The 25,450-nt window shown below is 41.1% G+C and overlaps 2 protein-coding genes and 1 long non-coding RNA gene across 3 annotated transcripts in view; 1 reads left to right on the top strand and 2 right to left on the bottom strand.

The window, feature by feature from the left end:
• The window catches only part of LRP6 (LDL receptor related protein 6), a 128,108-nt gene extending 125,774 nt beyond the window's left edge, over positions 1-2,334 (bottom strand). The window contains exon 1 of the mRNA XM_035308723.1: positions 1,987-2,334. Coding sequence (XP_035164614.1) covers positions 1,987-2,041 — 55 coding nt within the window. The 5' untranslated portion in view covers positions 2,042-2,334. The remainder of the gene's footprint in view (positions 1-1,986) is intronic.
• Positions 2,335-2,712: 378 nt separating this feature from the next.
• On the top strand, positions 2,713-19,974 carry LOC118155502. Its single transcript, XR_004745904.1, has 3 exons — positions 2,713-2,724; positions 5,297-5,407; positions 19,435-19,974. It is a non-coding gene; the product is annotated as an uncharacterized LOC118155502 (long non-coding RNA).
• Positions 14,418-23,510, bottom strand: MANSC1 (MANSC domain containing 1). Its single transcript, XM_035308789.1, has 3 exons — positions 23,192-23,510; positions 22,278-22,418; positions 14,418-17,814 (listed from the first exon to the last, which is right to left on the bottom strand). The coding sequence occupies exons 1-3, from the start codon at positions 23,406-23,408 to the stop codon at positions 16,826-16,828; spliced, it is 1,347 nt and encodes a 448-aa protein (XP_035164680.1). The 5' UTR covers positions 23,409-23,510; the 3' UTR covers positions 14,418-16,825.
• Positions 23,511-25,450: the final 1,940 nt, after the last annotated feature.

The raw sequence follows: 25,450 nt of genomic DNA, 5'->3' as shown, positions 1-25,450 counted from the left end.
CAACAAACAAAAACCCAAGCACACAAAACCTCCACAGCTGGCTGTCATGACAGTAACCCCCCACCTCCTACAAATCTAAATATCTGTCCTTGAAATGTCAGTAGGGCCTGGCTTATCACAGTCCTCTGAGGTGCTTCTGTCTCTGGCTAGTAACAGCCCGGTACTTCAAGCCCATACTAGTTAACGGGGTGTCGCACTTCCATGCGACCAATTTTATGCCTTTCCAGCATGGTAAACCAGCCTTCCATAGCTTCCTTACACTAATAATCATGGCTCAGTTGTAAACCTCTGTTCATTTGTGTTATGTTGGTGGTTTTGTTTGTTGCTTTAAGCCAGTGAGAACAGGGAGGTGGGTTCTGTAAGCAGAAAGGATGCTGTAGTCCACCCATATACCAGTTCCTGGGTTTCAGTCTCCAATACTGTTGGCTTGGCACCCCTCACAGCACTGAATTCACAAACTAAAGAGCAGACTTTGTAACTTTACCTCTACTTCCACGTATAAATGTATTCATACTGATGCTGGCACTGCCTCTGCCTAATTAAGGAACTGCTGACACCTCTTATGAACTCAGTACGTATCATTCAAACCAATTCTACCTGCACAGATTGTTTACTAGGGAGGACGTATGCATTAAAATTTGATTTGTTTCTTCAGAGTTCACCTGTTCCTGTTGTTTATATCTACGTACAGTAACAATCAGGGAAATTACTATCATGCCACAAATAGAAGATTATGACTCCAGGGAGGTAATCAAACAACAGGAGCACATGAACACAGAAGAAAGACAAGTGTTGTTTGGATACAAGTGTCCTTGGCAATAGACAAAGGTGAGAGAGGAGAAGAGATAACAGACTAAACTGCTTATAAACTGAATGTTTCTTTGAAGTTTCTATTAAGCATCATCACATATGCAAAAAACCTCAGTAGGACATGTCACTATCTTGAGATTAATTTGAAGAATTGACTGTGACCGTGCTTATACTGCGTGACAGTATGCATCCCAATGATTTCTATGCTGTCATTTGGACTGGAGAGCCAAATGAATGGTTTATTAGGACCAGGTATGATCGTGACATAATAGAATGAACTAATCAGGAAACAAATCCTCTCCACGCTCTGGATCCAACTTTAATTTTGAAGATTGAGGTTTTACTGCCACAATAGGAATACAAAATGTGATGCAGTCCATTTATATAAGTATACTTGTATCTTTGCAAACAGGATACAATATGGCAAACAGATGCATAGAGGAAAAAAAGGGAGGGGGAGGGGGACACGGAGAAGTGGAAAATTTTGTTTTCCAGAGTGCTGAGCAACTGGCTACTGAGTAGCTCCTTCAGCCTAAGCCACCTTTACTCAGGCTTTCATCGAAACCCACGGATGTTGATGACAGACTAATTTTTGACATTAAAGTGCAGTTGATTAACTATTAGCAATTAACCTCTTCCCTCATCTAGGGAAAAACACAAGGGCAAGAGGATGGATGCAGCCACCACAGGTGACTTCTCCCCAGCAAGAGCCAGCACGGACCCTGTCGCTGACTTCAGCTCGTTCTCCAAGGGCACCTCGGTTGTCTCACCACGAAATCCCAGACCAAGAGACCGCCTTGGAGAGGGGGGGCAGAACAACAATTCCCCGGGGTGCCCCCAGTGACACCCCCCGGAGCCACTCGGGGGGCTCTGCGCGGCCCCGCGCGCGTTGATCGCGACCCAGCAAACTTCTCCGCGGTCCCAGCAGCGACAGGAGGAAAATAATTTCTCCTACCGCCGGGGCAGCGTGACATTTGCGTTTTTATTTTAATTTAATTTTATTTTATTTTAAGTTAGAGGAGACAACAATGCCGGGAGGGGTGCGGAGCACTGCCCCCGCAGCGGGCCCCGCCAGGCCGCTCCCCTCCCGCACGGGCAAACATGGCCCCTCGCAGCACAGCCGTCAACTTTTCCTCTGCCTCCTCCTCCTCCTCCTCCTCCCGCCTCCCCGCTCACCTCTCATCAGGGAACAAAAACTGCAGGCGAGCAGGCTGCGCAGGACGGCCCCCATCTTCCCTCGCTCCGCGCTCTCACCGGCGAGGCGGCGGCGAGGAGCAGCACCCCCGCTGCCCGTTCATGCTTCCCGGCCGGCGGGGAGAGGAGGAGGAGGAGGAGGAAGGCCGGGGCAGAGAGGCACCCCCTAGCAGGCCGCTCGCCCCGCCGCTCCGCCGCTCTCCCCCATGCCGGCCGCCGCCTGGCCGCGGCCGTTCGCCATCCACCCCCCGAGCCCGAGCCCGAGCGCTCCCCGCGGCTCCTCCGGGCGCGCACAAGCGTAGGGATACAGCCTCCTCCTCCTCTTCCTCCTCCCCCGGCCGCCGCGCCCCGCTCCGCGAGCAGCGCCCGCCTCCCCGGGCACGGAGGGAGGGACGGCTGGAAGGAGGGACGGACGGAAGGAGGGACAGAAGGAGGGAGGGACGGACGGATGGGATGGAGGGGTGCCAGCGCCGCCCCCTGCCCGCTCGCTCCCCCCTCTGCTCACGCACACGGCCGCGGCGGGGCCTTCCGTGCCCGCTGGGGGCAGAGGGGTCGGACCAAATTCCTGCGGGGCTACTGCAACGTGGGGCTCCCCTCCCTCTCCTCTCCCTCCACGCCGCTTTTGGGGAGCAGTGCGGCTCGGAGAGACGCCGGCCCGGCGGGGACGGGACTACTTTCGGTCACGGAGCAGCGGCACAAAGGCGGCAGCTCCTCCTCCAGGTGAAGGCCGCCCCTCTCCTGCTGCGCCCTACCGCACACCCGTTTCTTAGCGAAACGAGCAGCGAGCGCGCTGCAAACTGTGGGACGTAGCCACACAGCTTGCAAAAAGGGGTCTCCTGCCTTTTACGCCACGGGAAACAATCGCAGCTTCCTCGAGTTTCCTCCCTTTTTTTCCTCTCCTAACCCGTTTTCCTGAATCTGCTTCAGGGATTTTCCAAGGAAACACAGTTTCCTCCGGTTTTCCAGACCTGCTTCAGGGAGGTTTCTCCAAGGAAAACCCACGTTCTCCAAGGAAAACACACTTTCTCCAAGGAAAACCCAAGTCTGAATGCACATGGCTCCCTGCCAGCCTGTTGCTGCCCTTTGCTGGGGGGCTTCCCCTGCACAAATGTACAGAAAGTAGATAAACATCATCTTCCCCGTGTCATCACAGCCAAGTTTGCAGGGACGGACAGAAGGATCACAACGTTCAATTTTCACTGTATGATTGGTGATTAACCTCTTCTGGAGTATTGCGAGTCTGTAATGAATTCTTTGTATCTTAATAATGTAATGCACAGCTAAGGAAAACCTCAAGCCTGAACCCCTGAATCACATAACACATTTCTCTACATGCTGTTCCCCCTAGCATCTTATCTTTTTTTGGCTGGAAACACTGTGGTGTCTCAACTGTCTCCCTTGGGAGCCTGATCCCCTGCCTATTTTCTCTCACATCTTCCCTGCAGTCCAAGCTGGCTGGTTTTATTTTTAGCTTCCAGACATTATATGCTGTCACCCCTTATGCTGGTGCATTTCACCATTTTCCTCTAATTCAAGCCTTTTCCTTTCCTGATAGGATTTCCCCTAAGTCATTTAATGATTGGTGGCTCCACTTGCCTCTGCCTATCCCCTTTTCTCCACACCCTTCCTAGAGACAGTCCTCATCTCTCTACTCAAGCCTAGGCAGCTTTTTTTAAACCCTTTTTCTATTCAATGCTTTGGATTCAAGACCAAACCTCTGTTCTAACTGTTTCTCGGCTTTGATTCTAGTTCATACACACAGATTTAACTCAGTCGTAGCAATTTTTACAAAGTAAAAGAGAAGGCAAGAATACCTCACAGAGAAAAGCCACAGATAGGCGGGGTTTCTCTGAAATGATTATGCTGCTCGTTTGAGTTTAAAGTCAGAATGAAGTAAATGAGAGTAGAGAGGGAATAATTTTTCTCTTGGAGCGAGAAGCTCATCTTGTTGGGTATGATCATTTTTATTAACCTTATGAACAGAAATCTTCATTTGCTGGTTCGAATCCCATCAAAGGCTTCCACTGTTGAAAGTCTACACAGCCTTCCCCTTCCCCCCAGACTTGGATGGTGATTCAATGCTACAAGAGCTTTCACATAAATTTCTTTATGCTCAGGTTATTTCCCTGTTCTGGTTCCTAATGCGTCCTCACAAGCAGTTCTGTCAGGCACAGAGGACAGCAAGGAGTGGCAGCTGGGGCTCCTGAAACTAGTAGCAACAGCCGAGGTCTCTGCATCTTTGAATGGTGCCCTGGGTTCCAGGGAAGTCAGTGGGATCCATTGTAGGACTGGGACTAAAGTCCCTAATGAGCAAAAGCTGCTAGGAGAAGATGGCTGCTCGGCAAATGAATTTGTGGCTGCCCACATCACAGAAACCACTATCATAATTAGCTCTCTCACTGAAGGTCTCAACAAGAATGAGTGGGCATGGCGTGGTGAAATCCTGGTCCCTCTGAATTCAATGGCAAAACTCTCACCAACTTCAAAAGGGCACAGATTCATACTGAAACTCTAGTTCACGTCCTCTCTTGCCCCCAGCAAGAAAAACTGCAGCAAAGTAGCTTAGGAAATGGGACATGACGTAGTGATGACTTCGCCAGTGTTGTCTGCTAAAACCATTTTGCAGATATAATAAGACACCCTGACTCCCAGGATCATCGCCTTGCCATTTCGCTTAGGTCGTACAGTTGATATTCATAAACAAAAGTACTTCATCCAACTCTTTCCCAACACAAGATCAGCTCTAAGAAATATGATAGATATGCCTGACAAGGTTTATCCTGTTCCAGGAGCAATGGGTTCACCATAGTGTTACTCTTTTGATGAACAGAATACCTGATCATCATCTATCCCTTCTTAAAGTTCAGTAATAAGCCAAAATACCTTTTCCCTCACCTTTGGTCCCATACCATATCAACTGCATCTTTTCAGCAGGACTTGGGCAGCTTATAAGCAGATTTCTTTGGATTGATAGCTATTTCTCTATTCTGGAAATTTTCTCCAGGCTGGGAGATCTTCACAGCTACTGGCTGCAGAGTTCCCCACAGTCTTTCAAAACACAGAAAAAATAGCACTTCTACTTGCTACTTCTGTGGCAATTTCCCCCTCAAACATCTAATCAAGTCCCCTTCCACCTCCTCCCCCCTCCCCCCCCCCCCTTTATATTTTAAATCATATAACAGAATTAGAATTTCCTCTTCTCCTTGCTCTTCAGTAGTGCCTTTTTTTTTTTTTTTTTTTTTTTGCCCATTAGGTATAACACCCATTCTTTCTTTCCCATCTCCACTTTCAGAAGATGTTGCCTGGTGCCCAGGATGAGAACTGCATTTATTTGTGGCTGAAAACATCCTTACAACAAAGACTTCACAGAGAAGAAGGTGCTTGAGTTCAGCTGAGCATACAGGTAAACTAGTCCAGTGGGAAGCCAGTGATAACCCCAAGGGGAAATATGAAATAGATGACTCCAAAGGCTTGGACATTTTCTTTACACTTTTCGAAGAGTGCTTGGACTCCTGCTGATGGTGCATCCAAGGTCGGGCTGTTCACCTACTACCTCTTTTCTCCTGTTACATCTCCCAGGGAGTTGAAAACAGCACAGCCTCAGGATACGCTCCTTCAGCTGTAGTGTTTTCAGTGTGAACCATGTAGGATTCTGATTTTAATTTGGCACTGCCCACCAGACCACAGGGGAAGTCCGATACTTTCCATATGAATATTTAGCCATGGCTACATTTCAAAGCCAAATTATAAAAAAAAGTCATTTGAGAAAGTTATAGTTCTAAAATTTGTAAAGTACTACAATGCTAGATTGATACAGCTAAAACATCCTTTTAAAAGAGATTGCATTTCAAGCTGACAGACACCAAAACACTATTTCATTTTAGTTTGTGAAGATTTTCAAAAACAGTCAGCATCTGGGCTCTGTTAACCATAATGTGAGTACATTTTAAGCAACAGCAATTTAAGAATACTTCCTTTTCAGAACCCTTTCATGGAGCTCAGCATTTTGCAATACACTTCCACAATATTTACCAATTATCACAGAATCACAGAATTTCTAGGTTGGAAGAGACCTCAAGATCATCAAGTCCAACCTCTGACCTAACACTAACAGTCCCCACTAAACCATATCCCTAAGCTCTACATCTAAACGTCTTTTAAAGACCTCCAGGGATGGTGACTCAACCACTTCCCTGGGCAGCCCGTTCCAATGTCTAACAACCCTTTCGGTAAAGAAGTTCTTCCTAAGATCCAACCTAAAGCTCCCCTGGTGCAACTTAAGCCCATTCCCCCTCGTCCTGTCACCAGGCACGTTATGCTTCTCACTGTAGCCTTTGAAGTCTAAAAATTAGTTACTGGTAAAGGATTGTACACTTGTTCACACTATTTTAGTCACAGGGATTAATTACTAGAATTTATGCCTATGGTCAAGAAAGGTAAGTCACTGTGTCACAGTAATTAGCAATCATTCATCCAGCACTTCAACCTTTATGCAATATACACATTGTGACACTCCATCGGTGTGTAGGAAAGAGCTCACTGTCAATATATTGAAATATTTGAAGTAACCACTTCTGGGCTAAAGTGAAATACTAGGGAAGTGCATGGGCAAGCTGCTGTTTGTGACAGGAAAAGAGAATCATCCCTCTCCAATTCAAACTCTGGGGAGAATATTTATAAGTATATATATTTATGTGTATCTTTATTTTATATATTTATATTTAACTAGTCTGCAATCCAGCCAAGACACTAAGCACCTCAAGAAAATGGCTATGTATCATCAACCATGATACCACTTCAGAGGTTTTGTTTTTATTAGCTGTTAGACAAGTCCTCAAGACAGGCTAGACAATCAGGACGAGTTACACGCACGCTTCCTTAGAGTAGAAAAGAGTGCCCTCTAATGGTTAACGTTTAATATCTACGATGTTATTGTCAACCTTTGTTTAAGTGATTTGTAAGGTAAGATCATAGAAATGAGAGACGTTATAGCAGTTTGCTATTTCAAGGAAAACAAAAATCTTTTTTATTTTTTTTATATTTTTTTACCTTTTTAATTAGGTAATAATTAAAAATAAGGGTGGAGTCACATGCTTAACACGTTTTTCATTAAATTAACATTTCCCAGGATTTCTCAGAGAAATATTGTTGCCTTTGACAATTCAGAACTGTTATCTCTACTCTAAGTTTTATGTTTTACTGTGGTGATCATGTTTCAGGGCTTGGAAAAGTAGCATGCAGGTCATATATAAGTCCTTAGTTTATTTCAGAATCAGGCATTTGTGAATGCCCTAGAGCAGGACACCACTCTTCTATGCATAGAATCATAGAATCATAGAAAAACTAAGGTTGGAAAAGACCTCCAAGATCATCTGGTCCAACCATCCTGCTACCACCAATGTCACCCACTAAACCCTGTCCCTAAGCACCACGTCCAACCTTTCCTTGAACACCCCCAGGGACGGTGTCTAACATGATCCCCAATATCTTTTCTGCAAAAATCACTTCCAGCCATCTGGCTTCCAGCATCTACTAGTACATGAAATTTTCTCTTCTCCAAGTACAGATCTCAGTATTTGCTTTTGTTGAACTGCATGATGTTCCTGTCAGCTCATTTCTCCAGACTGCCATACTGAGATTATTTAATTTCCATTATGATAAAAGTTTATTATTGCTGAAGAGTCACTGCAAAACACCTGAATTGCTTAACATGCTTTAAAGCTCTCTCTTAAGTACAAGAAGATATCTTAAATGGGCTTCTAACATTTTACTGTTATTATATAAGAAACATGAACATGAAGGCAGGTATCATCAGTCTTAAAGACTTACTTTGAAGAATTAATTTAAGAAGTCCTTAAGAATTTGATCTCCAGAAGTACAAAATATTCTCACCTCCAAAAATGGTAATAAGGATAGCTAATTCCTTGCTAGATAAGGCTAGGGCTAGCTTTGTGACTCAAGGTCACACAGGCTATGTACATTTGGAGGCCCTGTGGCATAATAGGAATTAATCTACAGAGTGAAAAAGTTCATACAGATGATCCATTGTTCACAATCATTGCATTTTGGAGGACTTTCCTTCAGATGAGGTCAAGTCTCACAGATCCCATGCCCAGTAGTGGCTGAAGAAAAACTGATGTAATCTTAAAACGCATCTTTCAGTTTAGATTCATCATAAACTACAAGGACAAAATCCTTAGCTTTTCTTCCTTCCTTTCTTTTTCTGTCTCCTTTTTCTTTCCTTTTCTGTCTCCTTCCTTCCTTCCTTCCTTAAATCAACAAATCACAACGCTGATAACAGTTTTTGTTAGTCCTTGTTCGCTTCATTTCAACTAATGAAATCCCAAGATAATTGACAGTGGTTGATTCTATAGTCTGCCCTTTTTAAACAGTCCTAGACTGTTCACTTAGTGAATATCTAAACATATCTTAATATACTTAGTAAATTTCTGGTTTAATAGAATCATACTGATCAGAGCTATAGGACTTGGAGGGAATTGCCAAATTACCTCCTCTGCTTTTCCATATCCATTAGTTCTTTGAATAAGTTCCTTACAGTATGGACTTTGATAAAGACTCTACCAGTATGCCTGGCAATTAAATGTAGATAAGTGAGAAAGGAAAACACAAAGACTCCCCCCACACACACAGACAGACATACACCCAATATATTTATTAAGAGTTGTGTCTGCAATAAAGCTATTATTAAAGAATCATCTTACTCAGTATTGGATTAAATAGATCCTATTTTCTCCTTTGAGGGAGAAAAAAAAAAAAAAAAAAGTAGAGCTATCCAATCAATTTCTCTTCCTTTCCTATTTCCCCACCACCTCTCCAACCAAGCCCACAAAGATAGTAGTAGGTCACATAGATCTTCAAATAAAAGACAGAGAATTGTGTTTGAATAGCCCTGACCCATAAGCTCTTTCCAATGCCTTTTCCAGTGCCAGAGCTTTGCAGTTAATGCAACTTCTGCTAATTTTTTTCCTTACTACAATTGTGAAAAATCTAATACCTTTAGAATGATTTGAAAAGAGCTTACACAGAACAAAATCCCTATTTAATCTTGGCATATTAAGAAATCTTTTCTTTGAACAATACGTGTAAAATGCTATTTTCACTCAAACGCTTTTCTTTTAAATAAAAAAAAGCTCTAGGAGTTGAAAGAACTGCCAGTTTAGAGCCCTGTCTGCGTTTGTGGTATAGGAATCTTGGCACTTTAGGTGGGCGAAACATCAGTGAGGATATGTGCTTCCCATGGTACACTGTGGCAGTAAATTGCAAATATCAAATATCAAAGGTGTCTGGGTCACCGTGTTAAAAACAAAAACAAACAAGCAAATGAAAACACACACACAAAAAGAAAACAACAGTGGGGGCCAAAGACCCAAACGACTTCAGGATAGGCAAAAAAAAAAAAAAAAAAAAAATGTCTGTAGAGCATTATGTATACCAGTTATTTAGTCGTCATTGTCTTTCCATCTACCACCCCTCAGTTCTGCACATACTATAGCTTTTATGAAACAACAAGGGTTGGGTAATCTGCACTTGTTCTCTATTTACTCTGCTGAGTGATCACAGTGTATAAGCAAAAGAGCTCTAGCTTTTGGCTTTGTTCGTTGCCCCAGAAGCCTTCCCAGTTTCTACACAGGAATTTTCCAGTACTCTACTATGCATCTGTCAATTCTTTTTACTATTCTTTCTGATAGCTACATGCAATGACTTATACTTACATGAACACAAAACATTTGAGACTCCTGCCAACAACATAGCTGGAACACTTGTCATAGCTCTTTAAGACAAACAAAGGACAAAATCTGCTTTTTTTCTGAGATTCTACTTTTTATTTCAGTAGATGCAGAAGGACTGCTTCATGAGTAAAAGGCACTCAACACTGCAGTGCTGGATCCTCAACATAAATATCACCTATTAATTGTTTTTTTATGTAGATGCTATTTCAAACAAGCATTTATTTCAAAGCAAACCCCAGCAAATAGAAGGGCAAATTCCCATTTTCTTTCCCTGAGTGAAACCTCTACTCTTGAACAACATCAGCTCAACAATGGAACAGCTGTACAGAAAAAGAGGGTAAAAGTCACTACTGATGGTAATAGGGTAAAAACTTGAGTTGAGCTGAGTTAGAGATTCAAGCAACACATTAAATTTTAGGTCAAGCGCCAAATCAGAAATATGCAATGTCATTCCTGGAGTGACCTGTCTAGTTTTACCAGGCATCTTAAGAGGCCTGTAGCCAAGGTAATTGCTAATTGGGATTCAATCAACATTCAATCAGGTGAAAATTAAATAAAGGAAGAAAAATCAGGGACAGTTACAAAGCTATAAATTTTACCCCCAAACCAGACCTCATTTTTTTATTCACCTTTCAAGCCCACGTTTCTCCTACAGTCTCAGCTGTACCACAGGTGTCGGCACACGTACAAGAACCAGGGTCTCGCTTGGGGACAATTACCACTTGCCAGCTGATGCATGGTAACCTGCTCTTGTGCAAGGTCATGGACCCCAGCTGCCACATCTACCCACTTCAATTCAGTCTGGATCGCTGCCCAGGATAACCTTCTATGTTTCAAAATACATGATGTTCTGCAGGGTCAGGAGACTTTCCAGACATAAGGAACTGAGCTGCAATTGAACTGCCTGTAGCATGCAGCATTTTTTTGATTGCTCTTCATGTCATTGTTAGTGTATGCAGACTAAGTTCCTGGAAATCATTTTAGTTACCACTTAATGAGGTAGCCATTGGAGAATTCTGCTGTCACCAGTGATACCCATTTTTGGCAACTGAAAAAAACATCATGGCATACTGTCAAACCCACCCTTGAGATGGCATCTCCAACAGATATCTGGAAAAGCTTATACACTCTCCCAGATATAACATATGGATAGACTTCAGTGTTCAGGCTTGTCACTTTTCAGAATATACCAGCCTTCACAACATTCTTTTGAATGGCATATACCCTTGTTTTATATACTTGTCTGCGTAGGAAAGCCACATGTGTATCTTGTTAAGTTTAGTAGTGAGCAGCATAGTCTGAGCTGTTGTCACTTGTTTAAAACTATACTTCACAAACAAATTATTTTTGGCCTTTCTAAAACAGAGTGCTTTGTAAAGGCAATATATATAGCATGTGCCAAATTTGGACTCTTTCCAGAATAATGCCTGATATATCACATGATGGAAAAACATTTGAACTTCTTATTTCATGCCCTGAAACAAAACAAGGAAAGCATTGTCATAGTTAAATAATCAGAAGCAGATGGGAAAATTGTCTTCAGATTCTTTCATAACTTTTACCTCTGGGCTGAGAAGTCATATCATCCTATAAGGGAATTGTTTTGGAAAGTTATGAGCCACTAAGTGGGAAGACTTGACTTAAAGCCATAAACAGTGTGCAGGAGGACCTCCCAAATTAATAAATGGGAATTGCATGCACAAAGACAGCGCAGTTTATGGCCACCGAAGTACAGAGATCATCTCATTCATGACTTGCTTGGACTACTACACAGAAGAATTTCAGTCGTGTCAGTGGAACTGGGATTTAGGAGTAGGGAAAAAAAGGCTCTTTCATAGAACCAAACAGAATAACTTACTCAGAAACTAACTAAACAGCAGGCAAGCCTATAGGAAGTCTGTGTCATAGGGTTTCTCTACCATCTTCCTAGAACAAGAATAAAGATTTGAACTTTGTACAGATTTTCAATTTGTTCCTGAGAAGAGCTACAGAAGTCACAATGTCAAAGCCTAAAAACCAGTGATCACATCATTCTTTCGGTACAAGTAGGGGGCACAGAGAAAATCCAGTGCTGCTCCCTGTGGCTTTCGAATGTTCAGCCAGAACTCTATGAAATTCAGCTGCTGCTCTGATGTGGCAGGTACCAAATTGCCTCTGCAAAATGCAGTCAATCCCTGTAGACAGACAGCCTCTTCATGAAGTTTAAGCTACCTCCAGAGGCTTCTGTGCAATAAAATAAAATAAATTAAGCCACAAATGAGTCCAAACTCAGGCCTGTAACAAAAAGTTATGCACGCCATGCATTACCAATGAAACATGTTAAAAAGAGCATGTAGCCGCCTTCACCATCCTAGCATTCTGAAGAAACACCTTTGTGTTCTTCAGAGTGACATCTCAAATGAACAAATGTGTCAAAATATGTCTATGGTTTAGCCAGTCTAACCTACAACATCTTGAAATTGTTCTGGATGTTAACTGCCCGTTAAATTTCTTTGACAAAAGAATCTGTGCACTATGTGAGAGTGCATAAATTACCTGATGTAGTCCTGGGTATTTCTTCTGTTGTCAGTAGGTTGGAAATATTTATTTTATTTTAAAAACAATGCAAAACAGGAAGATTGGTTAGAACATCTCAGACATGGTATATTCAAACTCTTTTTGGTACATGAGACAATGAAAGGACAGAAACCTTAATGCACAACCCTCAGATTTTACTGTCTGTGAAGTAAGCTGATAGGCAGAAAACAGTGATCAAGCATAGTTGTACTGAAACTTAAAAATGCATTTATTCGTTGTTTGTAATATCTACCAAGCACAAAGAGGAAGGAGAGCAACAGTTGTATGCGTTGTATTTTGATATCCTCAAAAAGTGAAGAGACCTAGGGAAGAAAGTAAATGTAGACTGTGAGATTCAGCATATGTAGGCTTCCTGAAGATGAAGAAAAATTTTCAATATATCCCAATACTTCAGGGGATCTATCCATCAAAGGCCTGATAAGGCACTTGGGAAAGGCATGTACACTCCTTAAAGGATATTTATTTTTAGTGATGAAGGGATGCAACTGTCCTATAGCTATCTATGAACAGGGAGGTGCAAAAGTATATTATCTGTATGGGAACAAGTAATGCATTAGAAGTGCCCAGCAACCTGGGCCAATTTTGAGAGTGTGCCAGAGCACAAACTAGACTTCTGCTATAATAAGGGGTAGTAGGTGGAGACTGTTGGCTGAGGTAATGGCACTTTGAACTATCAACATGTATCTATCAGGTGTGTGTATCAGTACAGAGGGTGGAACAGTGAGTGTAAGCGGTTATCTAATGGTATCCTCAGATTCAAATCCACTTGATTTAGTTGGTTAGTTAGTGATCATTTGTAAATAGTTGGTTGGTCAGTAATTTACTCAAAAGAATCCTATGCATAAGCATTTCTTACTCCTACAGGAATTACAATAAACCAAAGCACTATTTGGAGAAAACATGCCATTAGGAGTTCGCAGCCCCTTAAGGTAGTGACTGTGTGCTTTTCTCATCCAACTCAAATAGATCTGCAATTGAGCTTGTTATTTCTTTATGATTATTTGCAGTGGCTATAAAATTTGTGCTTTCTATTTGCTTTAGTGTATAATACCACAAAACAGTTTTGTTCATGTCAGTCTGTATTTACACACCTCATGTTTGTTCAGCACTGTAAAATCTCTACATGAAACAAGCAGCTAAAGCATTTATGACACCCTCCAGGTGATTTAAGTCAGTCAGCTTTTGGTCTTGTGCCCTAACATAACTGGTTGCATTCAGAAAGAGCCACCCCAAGTTTGTCTTCATATCACACTGGTTGATGATCATATTACATGATCCCAGTTTTATTTTTATGTAGATCTGTTTAGTTCCTAAACCATCTGCAAAAACTCATTGCTGCATGATCATTTCATATCAGGGAGAATGGTGCACTTGTAAGATCATAAGAGCTGTCAATAGAAAAAGAGTGCACAGAAATTTTAAATAAGCAGTATTGAAAAGCATAACAAACTGGGTGAACTTTTACAATTAATCCAGCTCACTCCTTTCTCTTTCATAACACAGCAGCATTACCCACACAAATAAACAAGCTCAAAAATGCATATAACTAAGCATCACAGCTGAAAGAATGATTATGGGAAATCTCTCTCCTGCTCTATTAACTGACAATGCCAATATTTGACTAAAAATACAATCTGATTTAATATTTTTCAAATGTAGAAGATAATATGCTTAATGTTGTCTTCTACAGAAGTTCACTACTGCTATATGATGTAGTAAGAAGTTTAAAAAGTGTGTATGTATAATCCTCCACCAAGAACCTTCCCATAAACAGAATAGTTTTCTTATAAAACACTTTTGCAATGAAATAGCCATTGATTGGAAAGTTAAAAAACGATCTAGTTAAAACATTTTTAAACTGGCATCCTCAAATTTGCCAGTTCTAGTTAATAAGCTGTTGTTACCCTCTAGTGCTCAAACACAGCTTGTAAAATCCCCAAGGGAATGATCCAGGCAGATCACCTAGCAATTCCCTGTTTGATCTTAATCCAGGACAAATGGGTGGCAAATACAAAACAAAACAAAGTGTTTCAGCACACCTACCTAGAACATACTTTTCTCAAGCATTATTTATTTATTTATTTATTTTATTTTTCTTGTTTGTTTTTCTGTAAGAATACTTAAGATCGTTTGTTTCGCTCTGCTTTCTCACTGAATCAGTCATGCTACACTTGCAGCTCACTGCTTTGCTTCTGCCATTCCCAGTGCTTGATGTAATATTGGTTGTTTGGGTTGGAGGGCAATGTTTCTGATGATATCAGCCAAATTCAGGTCCAGTGCTCTGAGTGACCCTGAGATATGTCCACCTGCCTTCTCTTGAATCCATCTCTGCTGTACTGTACTGCATCAATTACTGCCAAACATCTCCCCTTCCAACAGATTAGTTATTACAGTCGAAATGCACAGTGAAGATTCTGGGGTTGTTCTCAATACCTCCCTGTAATAAGTTGCTGTGACGTCATAGGCAATGTAGAAGGTTTCTCACTAAGTTGTAATTCTTTTTAGAGAAAACTTAACCACAGATCTGTGCCTGCATTTTCCAGCCCACAACTGAGCCTAGTACTTATCATTTTATTAACTTATTTCCCAGAAATGTTTTTCCTCCTCCACTTGTTCCTTGATCACAAACCTTTGAAAATACCTAATAAAAATATTTTTTTAAAAAAAGCAAAGAAACTGAGGTTAAATAAAGCGTAGCCAACAGACAAGCCGAAGAACTTGAGATACTTTTCTTTTGAAAATTTGTTCACTTTTAAGAGGTTATTCAGAATGTTTTTCATTTAGGTATTATCAAATGTAAGCAATGCAGAAGACTGCTGTTTTTGTGCCTATAAAGCAGCGTGCAACCCCCATATAGTAAGAATTCAACTTCTTGACATAAGGAGCACTGACTTTTCTTTGATCTTTGAATAATGGAAATTTCAGAGAATTTTCTGCATAAAGTTATTGTTAGAGCTCTCAGAAAACTTGCCTTAAGGGCATTTTTGGATCTTGCCTGCTTGCCACTGCACTAAGCTTGACAGATCTAAGAACCTCTTGGACATGAGTCACTTTTCATATATTATAGTAGATTTATTTCCTTGTATTTATGAAGCACCCTTCCTTCTCTATTTTGATATTTGTAGTTAATTATGCTACGTGCCACACAGATACTTTGATATCTAGTGTTTCATTCTAAAAACAGATTTAGATGGGAGGTGGAGATGGGTGCAGTGAATAATATCAACTGGAGGTTGTGTAGCAAGCAGCAGATGCGCACAGATAGTCACTTGTCTCTTGTTCCGGAAGCAAGGAAATATAGATCAGCTGTGCTTATTACCAGTCATATGAATATGACCCCAGAAGTAAAAAAAGGTGTACTTTGAGAGCACGGAGAGCTCTACAAGTTCAAGAGGGACAGCAAGTCTGGCTGTGTTGCAAGCAGCTCTTCCAAGAGCCACTAGCCTGGTGAGGGAAGTAGGAGGATGCTAGAAGCAGAAAGATAATGCGAGCTTGTTCATCTGCTTCTGTGACTATAGGAAACATCAATTAGGTTGGGACCCTTGTACAACATAATTTTCCTTTAAAACTTTCTTACTTACCTTCAATCTCTCTAGATGTTCAGAAACAGGAAACCACACCTTTTCTGTATCTTCTGCCAATAATACAGCTGTTGTCTTTGCTCCATTCCCCCACAAGTTTCCACCTGCTCTACAATCAGATGTTGAATCTCAGCTGTTATGGACTTAGGTATATCAGAACTGATTATTTCTTGTGCATATGTTGAGCTTATCCATTACTTTTTTTCAATGTATTTTATATGATGAGATTTTTTGACACATCCTGCAAAAACTCAGTGTGCTGGAGGGTGGGAAAAGGCAAACTCAAATTTGCAGCGTGTGGTTTTAAGGATAGCTTGTGATGTATGCAGACAAAAGCATGCAGGATACACATCAATAAACTAAATGTAGCTAAAGGAAGTTGAGTATACTACAATTTTTACTCTTTGTACTTAAAACCATTTGGATGCAAATCTCTGCTACCAAGTACTCCTTTAAGGCCCAGATACAATAAATAGGATTTCAGATACAGTTGCACAATGCCAGACAATTGTATAACACTAAGGCAGATAAAATAAATTGGGGGCAAATAGCTTTGAAAATGCTCATGCACTGCACAGATACTCATTTTATTAGGTTTACTAGGTTTATTTATGTTACTCTAGTCACAAAGTATACTCACTACATTCTTTTTCTCCTTAAACATAAGAACTTTTTTGCTTAACTTGGACTTGAGTGTTTATTTTTAGAATTTAGTAATAAATCAAATCATAGACATTATATTTCAGCATAGAAATAGCAGTTCTCTTCCCCACCAAACCCATCTGCTACTTTCCCATTAGTGGCCAAAAAAAGAATACATCCTCTTCTAAGATTTCAATATTTCCTATTCAGTCTCAAAGTAGTTCTCTCAAAGATGAGAAATGCTCCTAAAAATCTATTCCCCTTGCCCCATCATACATCAGCATACATTCCATTGATCAAGTAATCCAGCCTGGTATAATGTCTCTTCTGAAGAGATTCATGCATTTTCTTCCCCATGAATGCAATAACTAGTAGCAAGAATACCACCCCAAAAAGTAAAGCTGCTACAAGTTTGCTTTTGTCTTCCAGCTGAAGGACACCTTTCCTTCTCAGAGCACTTTCTGACAGGTAGCTTTCTGAATCAGATGGGTCATAATCCTGATGGCTGTTTTGGGAAGCCTGGGGAGAACCACTAGTAGATGGGGCAAAATCTGAAAAAGAGAGGAGGGTAACATGGCTGGTATCATTGGAAGAGACAGGTGTTGGCTCAGGAGGTATGACTGAAGTTCTGAGCCCTGATGTGGCAGTAGCTATTCTGGAATTTGAGGCCATCCGCTTGGTTGTGGAAGTATAAGCAGAAATTGTGGGACTGGAAAGAGGAACATGAGTAACAGCAGTGCTGGCAGTAGTGATACCATATTCAGCTCTAGCAGTTGCAGTATGCATAAAGATAGCCCTTGTGGTGACAGCACTGGGTTTAGCACTGCCAGTAGGTGGAGAAGGTGTATGAGATTCCAGTCTGGTGGTACTTGTAGGCAGAGAAATGGTAGTACTGCTGGGTCCAGGAACACCAGACTGAGTGCTGGGGAACAAAGCAGAGGGGTTTCCAGTTTGAACATTAGAAGATGTATTTGGTGGCAGATTAATTTTTTTCTGCCTTGGGATGGGGTCTAAGCTCTCAAGACTGTTGGCCATTTGTTCAGGAAAAACTGTATGAAATTCAATATTGTCTAAATGTTTGTCCACATGGTTTGGGAGTTCAGATGCTTGATGAAAAACAGATTGCTGCAAAGCAGTGGTATGATTCTGGTGGCTAGTCAGACTGTGAGAAATATAGGCTCCAGCATCCAAAGGCAAAGAGTATTCATTCAAATGAAAGTCCTCATTTTTGAGGGAAGTGTCCTCCAGGGCATAGGTGTCTGGAAACAGAAAGGAAATATCAGTATTTAATAACAGAATCTATTTGTGACTACCACAGGCTTATTCTAGTTACTTATATTTCATAGTAAGAGACATATCAGGGAGCTCCAGAAAGTAATGACTAATCAAACTGAGACATCAAGATCTTTTCTTTAAAATATGCAGTGACTTTTAAATTCTGTCTGTCATAAGACCTGTCAGCCCCAAGCATGGTCACATCAGACTGTGACTATCACTTCTTACAAAATTTACATGTGAAGAGCAATCATCCCAATGTGATTTTTATACTCATATAGTATGAATGTGTTTATTTAGAGGTGAAAAGTAGAGTGAGTAAGCCTATTGCCTTTAAACCATTCTACAGTCTGTCAATTAAGTAGATATTACCAACCTCACTTTTGTCAGATGTAAGCATTTCCACCTACCCAAGATAGTTATATACCCCCCTTTCTTGTTATATCCAAATACCGCATGATTGTTTGGTAGAATTCACTTCACATACCATAATTGATGATACAAGATGGCAATAATATTCCTGTTTTATAGACTGCAACCAGAGCAGAGAGTCTGAGTGACTTTCCCAAAATCATTTAAGAAAACAGTAGCAACCTAGATGTCATGATGACAAGTCTGTTAAGGTCCAGGGTCTCCTGGAATTAGCATCTGTGAGTGCTTTGCTGCAGTTAGCTGCACTTTGCTGTGATTTCATTCACATGACTGTAATGTTATGATATTCTACTACACAGATGAAGTGTCTTTGGGGCTTCCATTTACAGACGAGGTAGGAACAGTTCATAATTTCTCTGATATTATTCATCCTCAACTGTAATAAAATGGTTTGTATTTCTACAACCGTATGGTGCAGAGCAGTGATCCAGGCTTGTTCACTTTGCAAAATACATTTCTGATCAAAGTACATGGCCAACGAGGGACATAATATTGAATGTTTCTCACATAGCAAACTCATTAAATGAATACTGCCACAGAAAAAAATTAAAGATTCTAATATTTTGCTGAGAGAATGCAAAAAAATTAATGGTTGGACTAGATGATCTTAGAGGCCTTTTCCAACCTAAATGATTCTATGATTCTGTGGAATGTTGCATAAGTTCTCTAAACGTATGGTAACGACAGTGAATTCTGTTTTTCCAGAATCTAGGTAAAATATACTTTTCTGTCAAATCCAGCTATATTTCAAAAGTTACTAGTCCAATTTGCCCTGTTAGGTAGAGAGTTATAGGAGTCCCAACCATACTACTCAGTGCTAAGGAACAAGTAGTCAAAGAAACTTGTTGCTACCAGATCTCCAAACGTCCATTCTTCCACTTCAACCACCTCCCCCTCCCTCCCCCCCCAAAAAAAAAAACACACTGAACACATACTGGTCTGTAGGAAAGACTTGGGCTCCTGTTGCCATGCTAGAAGAAAGACACTGCTCCAAGAGTCTCTGAGGTATCTAAAGTAGACTGCACATTACCATTTCTCCAGCAGTCAATGTATATTGCTTCCAAACCAGGTGGGGGAATGTCAGTTAATGGAATTTGGAAGCAGAACAACAGCTTTCTGTAACAGAAATTCAATATAATCGATAATCTTAGCTGTTATCTGGTTCTACACAGATACGAGAGAGAGACTTTGGGTGAACATGAATTCTTAGAAGGATTGGCTAACTGGCACAGGTTGTGTCCTCGTTGTCATCATGCAGCAGCCTCCCAGAACATTTAAGAGGGAATGTGCTCTCACTGTAGTTCAGACTCCCACTCTTCTCTTACAGAAGCAAAGAGATTTATTAACTGCACTGGAATTAAAATAAATAATAGCAATAATTTTAAAAGTCCATGATATTTTCATTGTCACTTGCTTCTCAACTAGGAACTCTTATCTAGATGGATGGATTTATTTCAGTTTTATTATACATACACAGAAGCCTAATTGGCTGCTGTTTTAAGACTCCTCCAAAAAAACAAAGTGAAATACAAAATGAAACATCCCCTCCACAAATGGCAGTGCTTTAAATAAGAGCACAGCATTTTGAACCACAGATACCCATTTTTATCCTAACCTTCCAGTCAGGCACCAGTTTGTTAGCAAAGTAAAATTCTAAACAGAGATAATAGACTCCAACCACAAGGTCTGACTTACAGGAAAAAAAAACAACAAACAACAACAAAAATATTTTTTCTTGGAAAGTGGCTTTAAATAACAAAATGTTCAGGCATTACAAAATAAGAAACTGAAAAGACAGTCAAACTCTCAGCTGTGTCTGCAGTTCTGAACACATTTCCCCACCAGCAAGGAAATGGCCTGTCACAATCACTGAGCCAGTCAACAACTCCTTTTTCCCCATTCCCAATGCACTCCCATGGCTTCATCCGTGAGCTTATTTAAACTGATGTTGTGTGACAACTACAAAGCACTTGCAGCATGCTGCATGATCACTCACCTGGGCAACAGCTAGGAAAGCACAGAGCATTCGCACAGCATTCAAAGAACAAAGTATGAGCGCAGCATGGGGAAGCTAAGCTGAGAGTCCTGTACAGGAGTTAAGTATCATTGCTATTCTGCAGCACTCAGATTAATTAATATAACTGCTTGTGTTAACTAAGTCTACTCCACAGATTCAGAATCAAACACTGACTGTGTAGAATTCTCTCTCTCCATTTTAGACTACAAGCTCCCAAACGCAATTGCCAACAAATGTTGTGCTAGGTACAGCTGTGGTGCTAGCACAGATACACGTGTTGATAAGAAAGAACAAGGGCACTAGACAAGTCAACCTTTAAAAAGAGATTGAAAAAAAAAAAAAAAAGTGGTCCTGATGACATCTCAAAACCAGTAAACTGCATTAGAAAACAAACCTTAGGTGTCTATCTTAAAAACAAAATAAACACCTCCTGAGCAGACTTTTGGTAGAATCTATGGGTCTTGCTTGGCTATCTCAGCAGAGTGGAAAAAGACAGCTCCACAAAAGTACAAGAACAGCAGAAACCAGATTTTTTCCCCCACCTCCTAGCTCTTTGCCCCACCTCCCTAGCTCTTTGCGACTGTAATCAGGAAATGTTTTACTTCCCAAGTTACAAGCTGTTTCCATGAGTTAACAAGTTGCAGGAATAGCTTAAAAGAAGAAAAAGGAAAACTATTATTAACACTACTTCAGTATTTGAAGTTACTTTATTAGCAACAGAGTGTTTCACCCCTTTTAGTTCCTGTTTCAGTGTGACCACCTGGAGATTCTAATTTTAAAAACCAAAGCTTTAAATGTTTGTCATTAAGAACACCACTCAGGTGCTACCTCTGAAAGCTTACTAGGAACCTGAGGTAAATAAGCTATCAGCATCTTTTTGGTTAACATTAAATGATTATTACACCTAAATGCAGGACAAAAGCACAAGCACAATTACATGCCTTGTTTCTTTGCATTCCGTGTGTTCTTCTAGGACAGAAAGAGCTAGAGTAATAAATGTGGTTGTAATGACAATTTTACATGCAATCCATTTGTTGCACAACACTTTTGCCCAGTTCCTGTGTGACTGTGCCCACACAAAAGTATTTTGTAATATTATGTGAATAATCTTTCTACATATCCTGCTGTTGCTCCCTTTATAGTTTCTTGTGGAAAAGTTCTCTTTTTCAGTAAAAGTTCAGACTCTTGCAATACTAAATTTCTGCTCTCTCAAGAAGCCACACTGAAACCACCTTGTGAACTCTTGGCAGGAGAACAGTCTAATTATCAGCTTCTTATCTGACCTGCTTCTTATCTGAGCTGTTCAGACTGGTCTGGTGCAAGTCAATGCCAGTCAACAAATAAGACTTGGATTAAAAATCCCACAGCACATGACAGATAATGAGAAATTTGTGAGTGTGCAGCCCACATGCCATGAAGCTTTGAGTTTAGTCAGTCTGCATCTGTGCTTCAGGTTCCCTAACTGAAAACAGAAAATAATGATTACTATCGCCAATTACTCACTAACATCACAGTGGTGCTCTGAGGCTTGCCTAATGCTTGCTTGCTGTTTCTGCTTGTATCTATATGGTACTCATCAGTGTTGCCTGAATCCTTTGAATACACAGACGGCTACAAGGGCATCATATTTCTATTGCTCTCAGCAATACTCTTCAGCATTATGTACAGGAAATTGTCCTTGACTAGAATACATCAAGATGGAAGAAGCCTTTTTGTTTTAAGCAAAGGAAAACTATGAATAATTCTGAACCTAAGATGAAGGAATTTCATAATAGTTGGGTTGTTATTCCAGCCAGGAAGCTGGGCTCACGCAGGTGCTCACCAAACACTTGCTTATCCATCACCCACAGAGCAAAGAATGACATTGTAAATTTAGAATGCTTTGTTTAGAAAATTTTACTAAAAATGCAACCCCCAAACATTACCCAGTCACTACTGAAAAGACACTGAGGCAAAGGTGATCTAGTGTGGGGAGCAGTGTCTTTTCTTATAATTTACCTCGAGCTATCTTGTAGCTAACAAATCCTGCTGCGTGTTTCATTGGACAGGCCTCTGTGCTTGGGCAGTAAAACAGATAGCAGTTTGGATGTGTCCTTGTCCCTCGAGCATCAAAAATCATGAAGTTACACTTCTTGTCTCCTGCAAAACAATATATACATATTTCAGCAGCAAGAACTTTATAGCATTTTAATAATAAGTTCTGGTTAAATTAAGTTTTCCTCATGTGTTGAAGAGTAAAACTACTAACATGTAACATTCCTAAAGGAAAACTACAACATATAACATTCCTACAAGAAAAACAACTCAAGACTGCAAAAGAATGGCCAAAGGCCAACATATGAAACGTCACACCGTCCTCTTCCTGTACAGATGAACATGAGGAAATAATGAGTCTAATCTCTCATTCTCCCTTCACACATACCACGTTGGCACCACTTTACATAACACGTTTTTGCTTACAAATCATGAAAAATCTGAAAACCTCAGTACACCTGTGGATATACACTCTTCCCATTCTATTAGGGGGCACTTTTAACTGGCGTCTTTTCTACTTGCTGCTGTGCCTCATACCACTCTAAAAGACTGATGGAAAAAAAAAAAAAAAAAAAAAAAAAAAAAAAAACACCAACAGTTTCAGAGGAGCATAAGCACTCTCATTTTTGGCTATAATGAACGTAGCACAAACTGATGGTTACTTCGCAGAGTGCTGAATCGAGATGATGCATACCTCTTGGCTTTTGGGAGCCTGTGTGGTTGCAGCATGTAAAACGACCTCCATTCCTGTACTGCAGTTATTTTCTTGAACACTCTGGTATCAACAATCCGATATCACATGAAGCCAGGCAGGACAGCAAAGTAATTCCGTAGGTGCTCACAAGCAGTAACAGAGAAAGGCAGAGGGGGTCTCTTACCTGGCAGCCCTTTTCCCAGGCAGCAAGCCCTCATACACGCCTCCGGAGCCGAAGCGTACACCGGCTCTGCTCCCCTGATGCCTGCGGGGAGGGCGAAGCTGATGTCAACGACGGCGTTCTCCTTTTTTTCCGCCGAGCAACCCTGGCCGAGGGCCGGCTTGGGCGCCTGGCAGGCGAGGAGCAGGAGCAGCAGCCGGAGGCCGATGCCCGCCGACATGGCCGCCCCACAGGGCCCCACGGCCGGGAGGAGGGATGAGGGCTGGCCCAAGGCCGCCGCCTTCCCCCCCGCCCCATCTTGCCTAGCTAATGCTTTTCCTTTGGATATTTTCAGCTCCTCCTTTTATTTTTAGGTAGTTAGTTATTGAGTTTAGGGAAGTGTTTAGTTAAGTGGCCCGGAGAGTAAGGAACACGGCAAACAAAGGGGCAGTACGATATAGTCCTTCTTTTAAAGCCAGCTCGTCCTGCATCATACTTAGAATAATATAGTTATTTCTGTAACTAAAATAAATGTTCTTCTTAGGGGTGGTCCATTACTTGAAGAGATACCGAAGGACAGATTACTTTACACTGCAATGGTTTGAGTAACATAATGCAAACAGGGAGTCCTATAGGACTAAACATCTGGATGCAGATAGGAACAACTGCAGATATACATATACATATGTTTGTGGGTATTCACACTCAGATTCACTAAATATATACTTAGTTCCCAAATCAGTCATTGTAAGCTACTCTCGGATAGTGTAAAAGTGTGACTCCGGACCCAGTCACATTACCCAACGCTCAATGGCAGCAGCGAGGCTCAGGGGACTGTGCCCTTCCTATTGGTACCGCATGGTGAAGCGGCATGCTGCAGGTGTCATCACCACACAACCATCATATATATGTATGCTAATGTAGATATATACAGCTGTACACTCTGAGTAGTTTCAGGTACATTAACTTTGTTACTACTACAGAGGGTTTGTGTTACGTCCACATTAGAGGCAAAATAAAGAGTTCACTATTACAACCTCCACATTAAAAATACACTTATTGTCATAGTGTTTTCAATTATAAGACTTCATGTGGCAGACATGTACAATGGTTGATAGGTAAATTAAACTTTTTCAGGGGTATCAGTATACTGCACATTCACAATTTTACAATAATAAATGAAAACACTTTCACAGAGCAGCTGGAAATGTACTTCACAAACTATTTTGAACTCTGTTAAGTAGAAGCAGTAAATGAAGCTAACTAAAGTTAAATGTGCTGATCCAATGGAGCTAATTTTAAACTTTGTCTGAGACTGATGGATAACATCAGATGTCTTTATGACAAGCACTGGTCGGGTTGCAGCCCTACAGACATCACACAATTTGTCTGAACACTCCAAGTTCTTTAAGTGCCACTGAGGCCGCTCACAGGTGATTTTAATAATGTGTGAATACTGCAGATTCAGAGCACAACTTTCTCTACTGAACTGTGCCAACAATAGTTTGTTCTTCCTTCCAAAATAATTACATTTCTTTGAACCTATTTGTTTGTTATTTTGGCAGGAACTAAGCAGTTGAGATAGTCAAAAGGTCAGCCTATTGTTAGGTTACAAACCCATGTGGGTTTGCATGCTGTAAGAACTGGTGCTGGATTTGAAGTTTTCTCCTATAGCCTCCATCTCGGTAACAGTTGTGAGGTGCAGTTCCCTCAAGATAGGAGGATTGTTTTTGTGTTAAATTAAACCTTGGTGGGAATAAGTAAAGGCAGCCAGAAGAGAGGATGCTGAACTGAGTTAAGGGCAGAGCTTTCACAGATGCTGGCCATCATACATGAGTGGAGAATGGGCTTGTTCAGGAGTTAGCATGTCCCAGCACTTTTTATATTTATTGGCAAATCTGCTGTCAGAGACAATCAGGTGGCCAATTTGATTGTCAGATATGAATGCAATGAGTCTGAAGTACATTTCCTTCTCCTTTCTACTTTTCTGCTTAACCTGAATCACCCGTGACCTTTCAGTCTGGGCTGCTTTTATCTCATTCCTGATCATGATAAACATGGTTGGTGCCGGCTGCTTCCTGCGTGTTACTGGCTGGTGAGTTACCATGGTCAAACATGTTTTATTTTCAAAAGGCAGTGCTGTATCCCGCAAAAACACACACACACACAAAGTCATAGGAGAGAATTGTGACCCCGCGGAGCGTGCATTTTCACCGGGCCCATTGGGGTACAGACCCTAATGTTAGCGTAGCAGACACATAACCACAGCGTGATTATATGAAG

Source organism: Oxyura jamaicensis, chromosome 1, assembly GCF_011077185.1.
Source record: "Oxyura jamaicensis isolate SHBP4307 breed ruddy duck chromosome 1, BPBGC_Ojam_1.0, whole genome shotgun sequence".
In the NCBI taxonomy this organism is placed as follows: Eukaryota; Metazoa; Chordata; class Aves; order Anseriformes; family Anatidae; genus Oxyura; species Oxyura jamaicensis.
Note: the sequence above shows the minus strand (reverse complement) of the source record. Positions and strands in the feature narration are given on the sequence as shown.